Source organism: Aquarana catesbeiana, linkage group LG10 (genome assembly GCF_042186555.1).
Source record: "Aquarana catesbeiana isolate 2022-GZ linkage group LG10, ASM4218655v1, whole genome shotgun sequence".
Lineage (NCBI taxonomy): Eukaryota > Metazoa > Chordata > Amphibia > Anura > Ranidae > Aquarana > Aquarana catesbeiana.
The window spans coordinates 62,076,389-62,091,831 of NC_133333.1; the positions used below are offsets into that span (position 1 = coordinate 62,076,389).

At 43.9% G+C, this 15,443-nt stretch overlaps 1 protein-coding gene across 6 annotated transcripts in view; it reads right to left on the minus strand.

Moving 5' to 3' along the window:
• Positions 1–995: 995 nt before the first annotated feature.
• PNKP (polynucleotide kinase 3'-phosphatase) overlaps positions 996–15,443 on the minus strand; it is a 409,941-nt gene continuing 395,493 nt past the window's right edge. For 5 of the 6 annotated variants that reach the window (XM_073602264.1, XM_073602263.1, XM_073602265.1 and 2 more), the window contains 4 exons: positions 13,758–13,867; positions 11,799–11,886; positions 11,648–11,715; positions 996–1,424 (listed from right to left, as the gene is read on the minus strand). In XM_073602264.1, coding sequence (XP_073458365.1) covers positions 1,304–1,424; positions 11,648–11,715; positions 11,799–11,886; positions 13,758–13,867 — 387 coding nt within the window. In that variant the 3' untranslated portion in view covers positions 996–1,303. The remainder of the gene's footprint in view (positions 1,425–11,647; positions 11,716–11,798; positions 11,887–13,757; positions 13,868–15,443) is intronic. The other variant, XM_073602267.1, reaches the window with a different exon arrangement.

Here is a 15,443-nt window from a genome sequence, read left to right on the forward strand (position 1 = left end):
TCACTGTTTTCCCTACTCTACACTTGATAAAGGAGCGCGCATGTGCAGTACAGACACTGCGCATGCTCAGAAACGCGTTGTTTTTTCTCCTCATTGACAACATTGCCAGCGGCTTCCTGGGCTGCCGCTCCGTCCTCCCGCAGAGACAGGCTGTGTACCGTCCTGGCCTCCCCGCCAGACTGCGTTGTGTTTGGAGGCATCCCCGGGGAATCACTGACTGTTCCCTTCCCCCACTTCTATCAGGAATCACATCTGTCTGTTCTATATACCGCTCCTAAATGTAAGTGGATACTTTGTTTTTATATTGGTGAATAAATGTTTTTACTTAGTGGCGCTCCTCTCTCTCTTTTTTACCTGGATGGATCTGAGTTTGACTTCTCTCAACAAGAAGAGCTGCCTTTCGTGAATCTGGCCACACAAATTCCTACAAGAAAAGAAAAGTTTTATTCCGGTGTTTTGTTTTACCTATGACTTATCCTCCAGGGATCCTCTCCTGCTTTATAGACTGTTTCCTGGCTCCTGTCCAAGACTTCCAACACCGTCCTGATTACACCGTGATTGATCCAGCTTTTAGACTTTATAATTTCATTAACTTTTATAGTCATTTGCCTTATAGCCTCTGAGCGCCAGTTTATTTGTTTTAGTGTCTCCAAATGTATCCACTTTTAGGCGATCCCTGAAAACTTTCCTCTTCAGAGAAGCCTATCCTGCCTCCATCTAACAACTACACTATTTTCTCCATTAGCTCACCCCCCCCACAGCTATTACCCTTTTGTATAACTTGACCCTCCCTCCTAGATTGTAAGCTCTAACGAGCAAGGCTCTCGGATTCCCCCCTGTATTGAATTGTATTGTAATTGTACTGTCTGCCCTAATGTTGTAAAGCGCTGCGTAAACTGTCTGCGCTATATAAATCCTGTAATAATAATGTGATGTTCTCCCCCCTTCCCTATGCCTCCCACTCTTGTGTTTTTCATGTACATGGTCATGGCCTTACAATGTTCAGGATCTACATTTTATTAATTGATTGTTACAGGTGTACAACCACATAATCTACTAGGACAACAGATGTTCTCTAAATCAAAATAATGCCTCATGTAGCAAACATATCTTACATAGTAAATAGACGTACTTGATCAAAAAAAAAAGTACAGAAAAGTATTGGAATCAAATCCACCCAATCATAAGTGGCTTTACTTAGCCTGCCCTACATGGAATTACATATTTTTTAATATTTCATTAATATATTAGGGTTTTTTCTGCAGGTCTTCCTTGGTCCTGGGTGACAAAATTGTAACTCCAATTAGCCTTCTGAGAACTGCAGATACAAAGATTTTAGCTCTGGATGCTTGAAGCTTGGTACAAAAAAAATTTTCAGAATTTCACTGAAACCTTCATTTAGAGATGGTGCCACATATTTGCTCCTACACAAATACAAAAAGACATATAATGTTTAATGTTTCAACTTTTTCTTTCAACAGTTGAAAACATACAGATTATTTTAGTTAAAAACAATGCATTTTTTCATAACTGTCAATGCTCTAGTCAGTCAAGGCCTTATTGCTGAGTACAGAACCCTCATATTAATGCTATATTCTTTACAGAAGAGAAGAACATGGTAATGACCTTATTATTGTAATGCTCTTCCTTTATTGCCCAATCAGCAGGCTGGGAGACTAGGTTCCTTGACTAAGGTTGAATGCTTAATTGTACAGAAATGTACCTGGCTATGTTGTCTGGCAAAGTTGGCAATATCTCAAGAGTAGCTAAACAGTAATAAAAATATTTAGCTTGCTAATACATTTCACATACTGTATATGTACAGTGCTGTATACAGTCAACCCCCCCGAAATTCGCGGGGGTTACATTCTTTGTGCACCTGCGAATTGTAAAAATCTGTGAATTTTGGATGTGGTAGAAAAAATGCCTATTAAATGCCTTGGTTGGCACCTCTTTTTCAGGCGGGGTGCGTTTGGGCGCCATCTTAGGGCTTTAAGAAGAATAAAACAAAGAATACTCAGTGAAACACTCAAGATTGCTACATGTGGTAAACTGTTATGATGCGTGAATGCTAGGCTTGAAAAAAATCCACGAACAACTGAGGCCGCAAACTCTGTACCGCGACTTCACAGGGGTCGACTGTAGTGGGATTGCCTTATAAAATATATTCATTAAAAAAAGTTTTCACATTTCTTAGCAATAAACAGAAAAAAGTTACCAAACTTTGCCCTAAAAACAGAAACAATTGTTAAGATACATTTGTATAAAATTTCTGAAGGTACATGTGTGATAGGTTCATGCTAACTGACTTGATGATATTGAGATCAGGGCTCTGTGAGGACAGTACCATCCACAGAAGGATTCCCATGCCATTTATGTTTTTGCTGCATATAGTTATTTTTTTAATGCTTTGAACCATGTGTTTGAGGTCATTGTCAAGCTGCAGAATAAAGTTGGGACCAGACGTTCACTTGATGGCTCTGCATAATGACAAACAAGGAGGCCATCAGTTTTGATCAATGGATCAGCAACCTATCACACATTAGTCTAAAAATCTCTGTGTGCAATAATGTACAGACAGTTGAAAGAATGTGTCAAGGGGGCGTGGCCAAGCGATGGAGGAGTGAGGATGTGTCTGCCCTCAGCTCCGCTCTCACCGCAGCTAACTTCAGCCATAACAGGGGCGTACTCAGTCGGGAACGGCTTAAAACATGTCCCAGCGATCGCGTGCAGCTTCCCAGCCACCAAGGACGGACCGGGCAAAGCAAGGCCCGCTGGACTCGTTCTTCCCAGAGACCTGTCGATCCGGAAAGGCATCAAGAGAAGAAAGGCCCCCAGCACCACAAGGCCACAGCTCCAGATCCAGCAGCATCCCCGATCCCATCGCCTAGATCGGTGAGTGATACAGCTCCCCCTGCCTCACCAGGCTCCCTATCCTCATAGGGACTAGGCCCAGACCTCACAGATCTCATGGGAGACGGCGACCTTAAGCACCAATATTCAGTCCCTCCCTACTAGAGAGGACCTGGAACGATTCACCACCAGAATAGAGAAGGCCTTTACCCAGGACATTGCTCAATTAAAAGTAGACACCACACATTTGGGGGGCAGGCTGGAGACTTTAGAACAGCGTTTTGAGGACTCTCTCTCTCACATAGCCATGCTGCAGGAGAAATGCACTGCACAGAACCACAAGATGGAAGCCCTAATATCCCAAATGGATGATTTTGAATATCGCAGCAGACGCACTAACATACACATCCGCGGCATGCCTGAAGCTACAACACTGCAAGATATTATCCGATCCTTGGAAGGAGTGTTTAGGTAAATACTGGGACTTTCAGACACCACCCTGATTGGTAATTGATCGGGCACATAGAGCCCTGAAGCCACCTTCCCAGGACCCTGAATCCCCACGTGACATTATCTGTAAACTTCACAAGCACACTTTGAAGGACTGCATAATGCAGAAGATGAGGAACAAACTTTACTTTGATTTTGATGGGGCAAAATTGTTTTTCTACCAAGACCTCTCCCGGCGCACCCTTATGCAACACGGGGCCTTGCGCCCCCTGCTCACAGCCATTCAAGACGCAGACCTTACCTACCGATTGGGTTTTCCTTTTAATCTGCAAGTGGTGAAAGAAGGGCGGCAAGTTACGATACGCAGTAAGGATGACCTGCCACACTTCCTCTCTGCCCTGCAACTAGGAGATGTGGACTTTCCCGACTGGAGAAGAGACTCCGATTTACCAGCTTTCTCCCTCCCACAGCCATGGCAAACAGCGAGAGGCAAAGGACGCCATAGGAGTAACAGATGCCGCACTGCCAGTACCTCCTCCGGCCCTGCTTCCGCCAGGGACTGACGAAACCTTACCTCTAAGTGAAGATGACTCCACTGCACTTCTCTCCTGAATGGAACTTGCATACTTTTGTCCTCAATGACTTGGCCGGGGAGACCCCGACCTTATACTCAGGTTTTATTACCGGGACCGTATTGCTGCTACTCACCCCCTGGGGTTCCAGGCATATTCTTCCACGCCTTAGATGTCAGACACTGGAATCGCACAATGGCCACCCCCTGTTTGCACTTAGGTGCCTTATAGAGGCGGTGGGAGGGGAGCGGGGTTCTTATCTTCCCCACGCTGGCCTCTGCTCCCCCAGTAGGCTTACTCACATTGGGTGTAAACCCTAAACGGGATGGTGGGTCACGGCCTGAGATCTCTCTTGTGGTAGGAAGGCACCCCTGGTCGGACTCACCGACTACTTATTTGACAGGTTGGCTAGACTTTGCCCGCTATGGTGGGCTGAGTTTCCTGGCCTGTTCAATTGTGTTACTGTATATGTTAATATGTTGTTTTTCTTTTTATTGTTCTCTCCCTGCTTTACCCGGCTTTCTTTTCCTCTCCATTCTCTCTTCTGCTTCCACCTGGAGTATTCTAAGGCATGCTACTTACCGAATTGCTCATGACCAGCGGCTACTCCTCTGCTCTGATGGAATTCCTGGGTCTCCATGGCTTCTGATAAGGTAGTATCCTATAATGTCCGGGGTCTTTGCTCTCAACACAAATGGAGCAAGTTATGGCTGGAACTGAAAAGGGGGGCCCAGATAGTGTTTTTACAGGAAACGCACTTCACCACCCAAGCCACACCGAAACTACCCACCCACATATTCAACCAGTGGTTCCTTAGCACCTCTACGGTTCCTAAGGCAAAAGGCACGGCCATAGCCATACACAAATCATGCCCTTTCCAACCTAAAGCACATTTCTCAGATCCCATGGCTAGGTTTGTCTTACTGAAAGGAGAGATAGCTGGGACTCTCTACACTCTTGCTAATGTTTTCGCCCCTAACTCCAACCAATTGGCATTCATAGACACAATATTGGATCACCTGAATGAATTTAGGGAGGGACACTTGATCCTAGGAGGGGACTTTAATGTTCGCCCAGACCCCCTATTCGATACATCCCATAATCGCTCGGCTCACTCACATGCGTTCCTAAAACGGTTTAAAAAAAAACATCCGATTCCACCTTTTGTTTGACAGCTGGCGAGTACTATCCCCCTCAGCTAGGGACTACAGCTATTACTCTAAAGTCCAGGATGTTTACACCTGTATAGACCTCCTCTACATAAACACACCCTCGAGCTACTGCAGGCAGCATCCATAAAGAGCATTACAATATCAGATCACGCGCCTGTAACAGCTACTTTTATGTTGCCGCAAGGCACACAGCGGTAATGGCGCCTAAATGGGAATCACCTGGATGACACTGCAGTGGTGGCGGGGGTCTCAGATGTTATAACGCATTACTTTAAAGAAAATGCTACTTAAGATGTATGCGAGGGGATGATCTGGGAGGGACATAACAAGCGGAGCTCCGTCATAAGCATCACGGAGACCCGGAGGCTTTAAAGAAGCTGCTGGAGCTGAGAGAGCTATTTTCTCGCCTACTAGACCGTAAAGTGTGTCGGTAACTTTGTTACCTTTCTTATAAATACTATGAGCATGGCAACAAATGTAGTAGGATGCTGGCTAGAGCCCTCCGGAAACGTAGGGCCCACACTCACATCCATAAACTCCAATCCACTTCTGGTGGAGTGGTCTCCCATTCCTCTAAAATTGCCTCCCTGTTCCGTGACTATTACATGAAACTCTATTCATTAGATTCTGCCGTGTCGCCTGAGAATGTGGCCTCTAAATGCCATGACATTCAGGAGTACTTGGTAGCCTCTTGGCTCCCCTCCCTGTCAGTAGCCTCCTGGCTCCCCTCCCTGTCAGAGGAGCAAAAGGTGGAGCTGGAGTCTCCTGTGGTGCCCTCCGACATTGAAGCGATAATAAAATCATTACCCAATGGGAAAAGCCCAGGTCCTGATGTATACACGAAGGCGTACTACAGCACCTTCCTTCCCCTGCTGGCCGGTCCTATGTGTAGATACTTTAACTCGATAGTCAAGGGAAATCCGATCCCCTCTGAAGCCCTACTAGCTCACATTACAGTGCTTCCCAAAGAAGGCAAAGATCCCACCCTAGCTCAGAGTTACCGCCCAAATTCACTATTGAACGTGGACATTAAAATCCTAGCAAAAATACCAGCCAACCGCCAGAAACATCTCATTCCTCACATTGTACACCCAGATCAAACGGGTTTTGTCACAGGCCACGAGGCACGTGACAATTCGCTAAGAGCTATCCACCTAATTCATTGGGCATGCACTAGTCCAAAACAGAGCCCATACCTGGTCCTATCGACAGACGCAGAGAATCGGGTAGATTGGTCCTTCCTGAGAGTGGTCTTGGAGACCGCAGGACTAGGCCCCTTTATGCTGACATGGATCATGGCCTTCTACTCCACCCCAAGTGCCCAGGTCAAGGTGAATGGCTTAATCTCCTCTAGATTACTGATTAAAAATGGCGCGAGGTAGGGCTGCCCCCTCTCGCCCCTCCTGTTTACCCTTACCCTGGAACCTTTGTTGAGCAGGGTGAGGGCTAACCAGGACATTAAGGGGCTGAAGGTAGGAAATATGGAACACAAGCTCTTTGCCTTTGTGGATGATGTGTTCTGTTCCATCCAACGGAGTCCCTGATCTCATTGCTAAAGCTCATGAAAGAACTCCATCAGTTTGGAGCCCTCTCCAATTTCAAAATCAATTACTCAAAATCTGAAATTTTACCGATAGTGCTTCACTCAGGGATAGCTTAAAGGCGGCGTTCCCCTTCACCTGGACCAAATCCTCTATAAAGTACCTGGGTATCCAATTGACTGACAGCTTTGAGACCCTCTACCACAACAATTACCCCATCATGCTGACAACGGTCAAAAGCGACCTCAATCACTGGACTAAAACAGCCTTCACCTGGCAAGGACGGGTGAATATTTTAAAATGAATATACTCCCCCGTGTAATATTCTATTTACAAATGTTACCGATAGCTCTGCCCAGTACCTTTTTCTCTTCAATCAACAGCATGCTTATAGAATTTGTGTGGAACGCAAAGAGACCTAGAATAGCTATGAGAGTGCTGAAACGCTCCAAGAGGGTTGGCGGCTTAGGTATACCAGATAGCCGAAGATATTACAGGGCCATTGCTCTTCAATGGATTCTGAATTGGTGATTTCATACTTGTACTAAGCTGTGGGTTCCCCTGGAAGTGTATGGCCGGTAGGGACCTGGCCTATGCCCCATGGCTAGCTAAATAACACAGGGGGGTTGTCAGAGGCCATTTCCCCCCTAACGAGACAGGCCCTTAAGGTCTGGGATAGGATTAATGGTATATACTCTCTGGCCCCCCCCGTGTCCCTGTTGGCCCCACTTGGGGGCTTCCGCTGGTTTCTTCCAGGAGAGCAAATGGCCTTTTTTAAGAAGTGGGTAGATGATTCCAATGCCCTCTGCGAAAAAAACTTTTAGAAAATGGGACAGTCACCACTCTGGAAACTCTTAGGGCTCGCCATGGTAGCTTCCCAATAGACTTTTGGCGCCATAAGCAACTTAGCCATTTCTTTACAGCACAGGGCATACCCATTAGAGCCATCTCTCAACTTACGCCTTTCAAGCTTCTCTTTGCTGCGGAAAAATACACCCCTCACATGATATCCAAGCTATACCAGCTACTGGGCACATCCACGTCAGAGACCAAGCCGGCCTATATTAGGGAGTGGGAGCGAGACCTGGAAAGGAGATTTCTGAGGCGCAGCTAGCTCCCCTATACCATCTAACTCATTCTAACTCTATTGAGTCTAGAACACAAGAAACCAATTATAAGTTACTGACAAGGTGGTATAGGGTGCCGGCTGCGCTCTCCCGCATTTACCCCACCATGTCTGACCGTTGCTGGAGAGGCTGTGGCCTCCGTGGTACATTTACTTCATATATGGTGGGAATGCCCAAAAATCCAACCGTTTTGGAAGGAAATTAAGACACAAATAAAAGCCGTACTAGATATTGATGTCCCCCTCCATATACCTCCTATGCCGGTTAGCCAATATAGGAAGTGCGTGTTACTGCACTTCCTGAACGCGGCTAAGCGCCTGCTTCCCATCTACTGGAAGCAGGCACATATACCTAGTCTGGAAGAATGGACCAGGAAGGTGAAGGAGATTAAGGAGGCAGAGGAATGTGTAGCAACATGCAATGGCACTAGTGAGCGCTTTAACACTATTTGGGCTTCATGGCTGCACCACACCTCTGATGCGGGGTTCATTCCCTCTCTAGATACCGCCCTCCTGGAACTTGCAGAGCCCTCCCTTCGGGGACGTAAAGGAGTGCAAACCCCTGAGGCGGAGACCCCAGGCCCATGAAGACCATTACTATAATATACCCTATTCCTCTTTGGTAAGTTGACTGCTGGTCGTGAGCCAGTAACTGAAAGTGCCTTGTAGTAAAATGGATACATGCCAGGTGGAGGTGGCTCTGTCCTCCCCCCTCCCTTTTCCTTGTTTTGTCTCTCTTACTCTTCTGATTTTTCTGTTAGGTCATGGGTCCACACGTTTAACCATTCTAGGCCACATAAAGGCCATCAGGTACCATCCCACATTCGGGTCAGCTTTCTCTAAACGGAAGAAGCCCCATCTTCTTATGGCAATGGGGATGGGACTTGACGGAGAGCTAGGCCCCCCCCACCTGCGTGCCCATGGGCTGGATTTCGGCCGGAGAGGGTTTGATGGAGGCTATTTAGGCCCCCCTCCCCACAGAGGGCACAAGGGCAGGGGCACTCCTTCAGAATTGAGACTGTAGACCCTAGCAAAAACTAGCTGACAAATATACCAGCTGGGCGGACTATTCCCCCCCCTCTGGAAGTGTCACGAGCTGAACTAAAAAAACTGAACCGATTCCATCATTCACACTTTGGAGTTTGGAGAAAAAATTATGGGAAAAGGTCCCCCGAGCGGGGTTTTTAGGCAGCTAACCATAGATATGAACAAGGCATTAAATAAAATATTAAAGTGCTTTATTGAAGGGTAATGAATGAATGTAACAACATATAAATATAAATTGGGAGCTCCAGTGGGAAAATACCCATACCAAATACATATAATAGCAAACATAGGTTATACACAGCATATGATAAGGCTATTGCATAACAATCCTGACGCGTTTCGACCCATGCATTTTGGGGTCTCTTCAGAGGATGAGTTTGCTACAGAAAAAAGAAAAATTTATAACAGTATGTCCAGCTTATTTAAAAGAATTACAGCATAGGCAAGTTTGTTTAGCAACACTTTGCACATAATTACCACTGAGTTTGGATGTACCCCTCGATCAGAGCCTCCCCACACAGCAGCCAGACCATCCAGTGTGCCCGCACGTAGCAGCACCCCAGGAAGAAGGGGGAACAGGAATCCACTTGATATGGCTCACAAACGAGCTCACATATGCGATTTGTGAAAAACAACAAATAACAAAAGTTTTCTACATAATTACTTATTGATAATACAAGGTAAACATTAGAAACTGCGCACTGACAATTCTAACAATATTCCCAAAAGTATGTAAGAACCACAACAACCCAGAAATGGCAACATAATTTCAACGTTTAAATAGATTTGTTTGAAAGGACATAACTCAAATACACAAAAATATCTCCCAGATACACAAAATAGTAAATGTATAACAACCCAGATAAGGAAATTTGCATCGGATCCAGTGGATCCCTCATTGCTCACGGTTGCGATGCGATTTTACTCTATTCGCAACCACGAACAAGGCTATGGATTATAGACTCGATTAAGTATAATAATAATACAGACTCACAATACAAGAGCGTAACTGATTTAGTGAGCTCAAGGGAAGAAATATAATTCCAATTTAGTCCTCACTCGCATCATTTTCATGCACATTCCTGTTTTCACACATATTTTACATGTCATTATTCACTGTGCACATCCTTCACTTCTCTTCCTATCACTGCCATTGTCAGCATTTAAGGACAAGGTCATCCCTGACATATTCTATATTAGTTATACCAATATAGTCACTTTACTCATTTTATTATCCTTCACATGATCAATTCAAGCTGTAATAGATTATTACAACACTTTCTGACCGCCCAACAGTTAAATCTAACTACTAACCTATATGGGTATATTCAGGAGCTAACGCTCTGACAATTTTCGTAGGTTCCGGCCCCACCCCCCAGTGGTGTGTTGGTGGGGGGGCAATTATACGTGTGACTCCTTGCAAGCCATATCAAGTGGATTCCTGTTCCCCCTTCTTCTTGGGGTGCTGCTACGTGCGGGCACACTGGATGGTCTGGCTGCTGTGTGGGGAGGCTCTGATCGAGGGGTACATCCAAACTCAGTGGTAATTATGTGCAAAGTGTTGCTAAACAAACTTGCCTATGCTGTAATTCTTTTAAATAAGCTGGACATACTGTTATAAATTTTTCTTTTTTCTGTAGCAAACTCATCCTCTGAAGAGACCCCAAAATTCATGGGTCGAAACGCGTCAGAATTTTTATGCAATAGCCTTATCATATGCTGTGTATAACCTATGTTTGCTATTATATGTATTTGGTATGGGTATTTTCCCACTGGAGCTCCCAATTTATATTTATATGTTGTTACATTCATTCATTACCCTTCAATAAAGCACTTTAATATTTTATTTAATGCCTTGTTCATATCTATGGTTAGCTGCCTAAAAACCCCGCTCGGGGGACCTTTTCCCATTTTTCTTGTCCATATTGGGGTGAGCAGCATTGACTCCTTAATCTGTCTTCCCTCTTTGCTGGAGAAAAAATTATATATAAAAATATACAAAAAAGGGTGGGACTTTGTATAAAGCACATGGTAGCAAAAGAATAATTGGGTGAGCATAAAAGAATTTTATTGAACACTGAATTAAACATACATATTCCAGATAACATTGATAAATAACATACGTAAAGTAATTAGGCCATTGGGCACAGTTCATGGTACATATGATGATAATGACAATAGTATGCAAACAAGCAGGGTAATAACAATAAAATGGTGATTTCTCATGGTAAAAGTATATAAAATTCCCAGGTTCACCTAGGAATGGAAATACATGATCTTACCAGACCATGGCTTCCTTAAAAGTCCCTAACATTTTTTCCCCAATCCCATTCACACTTTGGGAGATGGATAGGGGAATCCTCCCCGCTGTCAGAATGCACAGATCTGTCAGGTCTGTTCAACCGCAGTGGGCCACAAATGGATTAAAATTCGTCTGGCCCCAGCCAACTGGCCAACTTTACCACCCTCTTGAATAATCCTAATTTGTCTAATTCTCAACCGAGTGTAGCATTGTGCTGATTAGGGACAGTACTGGGTCTGTTCTTACTATAAGAACATTTTTACTATTAAGGAGCAGAGAGACAACTCTGCAACACTATAAAGCACTTCATAGCATGTTTAGCAATGAAATATACAGTATGCAGTGCATTTATAAAGTATTCGGATCCCCTTCACTTTTTTCAATTTTATTATGTTACAGCCTGACGCTACAGTTGTTTAAATTCTTTTTTTTTCTCATTAATCTACACTCCATAATAACAAAGTGAAAACAGAATTTTAGACATGTCTGTGTATTTATTAAAAAGAAAAAAAAAAATAAATATCACATGTACAAGTATTTAGACCCTTTATTCAGAGTCTGGCCTTTTGGGGTTTAAAACTTACTTGTAGCTGTTGATTACCATATCATTAACCGAAACGTGTCCTTTACCCGTGTAAGTCATCTCTCGGAACTGCAAACAGTAAAGTACAGCTTTGTGGTGACATATTAGAGAGCACAGTTAGACTTCAGACTGCCAGCTCCTCCCACACTTACCCTATTATTGTGTTTGGCCTGTTCAATGGTGGCAGTAAAGAGAAAACATCGAGCTGGAACTCCTGCTTTCTTTGCACAGCTGATGTACCTGAAATATTGGAATACCATTGGAATATTAGTATTGGAATACCATATTATTCTAAACATTACCTGCTACTATGGCTGTTCTGTCACTGCTAAACTTCCCACAGATTTTAGCACAGACTGATTCCCAGAAGTGTCACCAGCTCTTGCACAGGTATAGCCCCCATTAACACTTGAGTGTTTTTCTGCTTGTTTCCCTACGCCTGACTATGCAGAATCACGTTATTTTTAATTGTGCCTGTGCACACTTGTACGCTCTACAGCTTTTTTTTTTAGTTTTTTTCTTCTTCTATAGAACTGTTCTCTCCCCCCCATTTGCCAGCCCAGGAAACAAACTTGTGAAGCTTGATACATGTGTAAAAGCACCTGCAATATGCTTGAAAAACACCTGAAGTAAGCACTTTAATAACACTTGCATTCACACCTGAGCAGAGCGTATTCCTGGTGACCTGTACTTAACTGCACACATGCCTGATCTTGAATTAGTAATTTTTGCTGCCGATTTTATATTGAAGCTTTCAGCACTCTTTGGGAGCTTTGGCAATGACAGAGTCCCTTTAAAGTGGTTTTAAAGGCTCAAGGTTTTTCACCTCCTGTGTGTAGTGGCCCCCCAGCTCCCCCTAATACACATCCGAGCTCCCTCTCAATCCAGCGATGTGCACGAGAGCTGAGTTTCTCCAGAGTCTCTCATTCCTCATAGGTTGAGACAGCAGTGGGAGCCACTGGCTCCTGCTACTGTCAATCACAGCCAATGAGGAGAGTGGGGGGGAACGAGCCGCTGCTTTGTGTGTCTTATGGATGCATAGAGTGCATCAGTGCCCCCAGAGCAAGCGGCTTGCTATTGGGGGCACTGGCTGAAGAGCGCCGGCTGGGGACCCAAAAAGAGGAGGATCGGGGCTGCTCTGTGCAAAACCACTGCACAGAGGAGGTAAGTATAACATGTTTGTTATTTAAAAAAAAATGAATGTCACTTTAACCTTGTATGGTCAGTGGCTTTATACTCTTGTCTATGACTTTGTATTGTACACATAGGAGAAGGACAAAATACTTCAATGAGTTGCTAAAATCTGATCAGCTGTCAGAATACAATAGCCCAGCAGGGGAATTTGTCCATCTGTATATAGCTTGGGTGGAGGAATCGATTAGACTTTTCCCTTTCAGCCCACAGGCCGAAAGAAAAAAAATCTACTAGTATATGGTCAGCATTACTACTCTGGAGTGCAGCCTCATTTTGCTCTGTTGAAAAGCTGTGGTTCCTCCTGCTAGCCCCTACTTTACTAAGACTGGCCATACAGAAGTATTTTTTTTCCGTTCAACCGAGGAGTTAATTAATTAAATAAAATGGCTTGATTCCCCTATCTACACATTTGATGTAGATGGGAGAATCCCTCCCACTGAGCTGTTAAATTCTAACAGTGTGGAGACTTCCCAGCTGTTAGAATCTACTGATTAGCACCGCCGACTGTAACCAGTGGCATTGATCAAGAAATAAACAGGCTGGTTTTACATTGATAGATCAACTTGTGTACAACCAGCCTGCTCATACATGGATCGAGATTTGCTGCTAAACCAGCTGAATTTCGATCCATGTATGGCTGGCTTAAAGGACACAAAAGCACAGTGCCCACAAGCATGCAATACTCCTAAATGTGTAGGGTGCTGAAGACTCTGGTGGAGATTAACAAAGCAAAAAGAGGATGTCCTACTTGCAATAGAGACATAATCAGAAACTTTTATTACAATTATTTTTTTCAAGTGACAGAGTTACTTTAAGCTGTAGAAAATAGATATATAAACAAGGAGATAATAATATTGAGGATACAGCAAACATTTCTAAACCCAAAAAACACCAACTGGTTAAGCCAGCACACCCACCGGCCACGGGACTCCACATCTGGATTGGTATTATCAATTACGATGCTCTTGCCATTTTTCAGTGCTTCTTCACAGGCTGCTACACACTTTTGCCATGTTCCAAGTGTGTCCTAAAATACACATCAGGAGTACAGATTAACAGGCCAAACTATGGAAAAATAGATTTTTTTAACTCACTTCTAAATCTTTTTTCTACAAGTTCACTAAAAGGACAGAGAACCCACCTATCTGGCTTACAGCTGTCTGTATATGCAAATACTTTTATGTTTTTTTCCATTGTATTGACATTTACATAAGTTGTTACAAGTGTGGAGGGGATTTTGTCCCCGTGTTGGGTATTTTTTTTTTCATTTTGCCTAGCATCAAACTCTTGCAACTGGCACTATACCCAGTTGGTGATTATCCTGTGTCCTCCAAGGAATAAAATTGACAGAGATTGAGGAATGTTGGGAGACTAGAATATGGAAGCTGTCGCCGCTGACTTGCTTTTTATTGGAGCAAGCTCCAGGGTTACTCTCATTTTTTGTTTTCAAATATACTTTATTTTTGATGATTCTGTTCAGAAATATTAACAATCCAACCACAAAGGGTATACAAAGTTATCTGCTGGAGATGGAAACAGTTCAATACACATCAACAGTATTTGCACATTTAATTTGAAAACATGACAGCATATTTATGCACTCTGTTTTCAGATTTACTATTGCAAAGTGTCAAATACCCTATAAACAAACAAAACATCTCTCATAGAGATCATAAATGTACTTAGGATGTGATGTAAAAAAAAAATTCTTCCTAACCCATCTTAGGCCTTTAAAGTGCTCCTCTTTTTGGCTTGTCTTATTTGGAGGCCAGCTTCAGATCTAGAGTATGTGCAAGTCTCAGTATTTGCTCACAGTCAACTACAGGATCCAGGAGGGAGCACCCATATAAAAGCCGAGGGAAGGGAATGGGGGTAAAGGGTAGGCAGTAAAAATATTTTATATACAGTCTTTCACTTTTTTCCAATTTTGTTACATTGCAGCCTGATACTACAATTACAAACAACCTGGGGGTCTTTACAGAAAGCAGGGATGCGGCTGTTTTTTCTCCTTGAAAAACACATCGCTTATTAAAAGCAGCACATACTACACAGAATACACATTGTTAGGCATACAGTTAACCCTTTGGTTGCCCATAGATGTTAACCCCTTCCCAGCCAGTGTCATTAGTACAGTGACAATTTATAGTATTATCATAGTGATAGTGTCACTGGTGATGTCAGTGCCAGTCAGTTCCCCCCCTGCGTCAGTGTCAGATAGACCGCCATCACATTTAGGGCCATATTAAGAGCATTATAGGCTCCCGGGCACTACAGTACACTGGGGCCCGGTCTACACAATCACGCACGAGAATAAAAATGCAAATTATCAATAAGGCTATATTTATTGGTACTTCCAACAAAATCAGTGTTTAAACATTAACACAACATTTGGACAATATAACACGAGTTTGATGGGCACAGTGGCAGCGTTTGATGGGCACAGTGGCAGCGTTTGATGGGCAGAGTGGCTGCGTTTGATGGGGAGAGTGGCTGCGTTTGATGGGCAGAGTGGCTGCGTTTGATGGGCAGAGTGGCTGCGTTTGATGGGCAGAGTGGCAGCTTTGATGGGCACAGTGGCTGCGTTTGATGGGCACAGTGGCTGC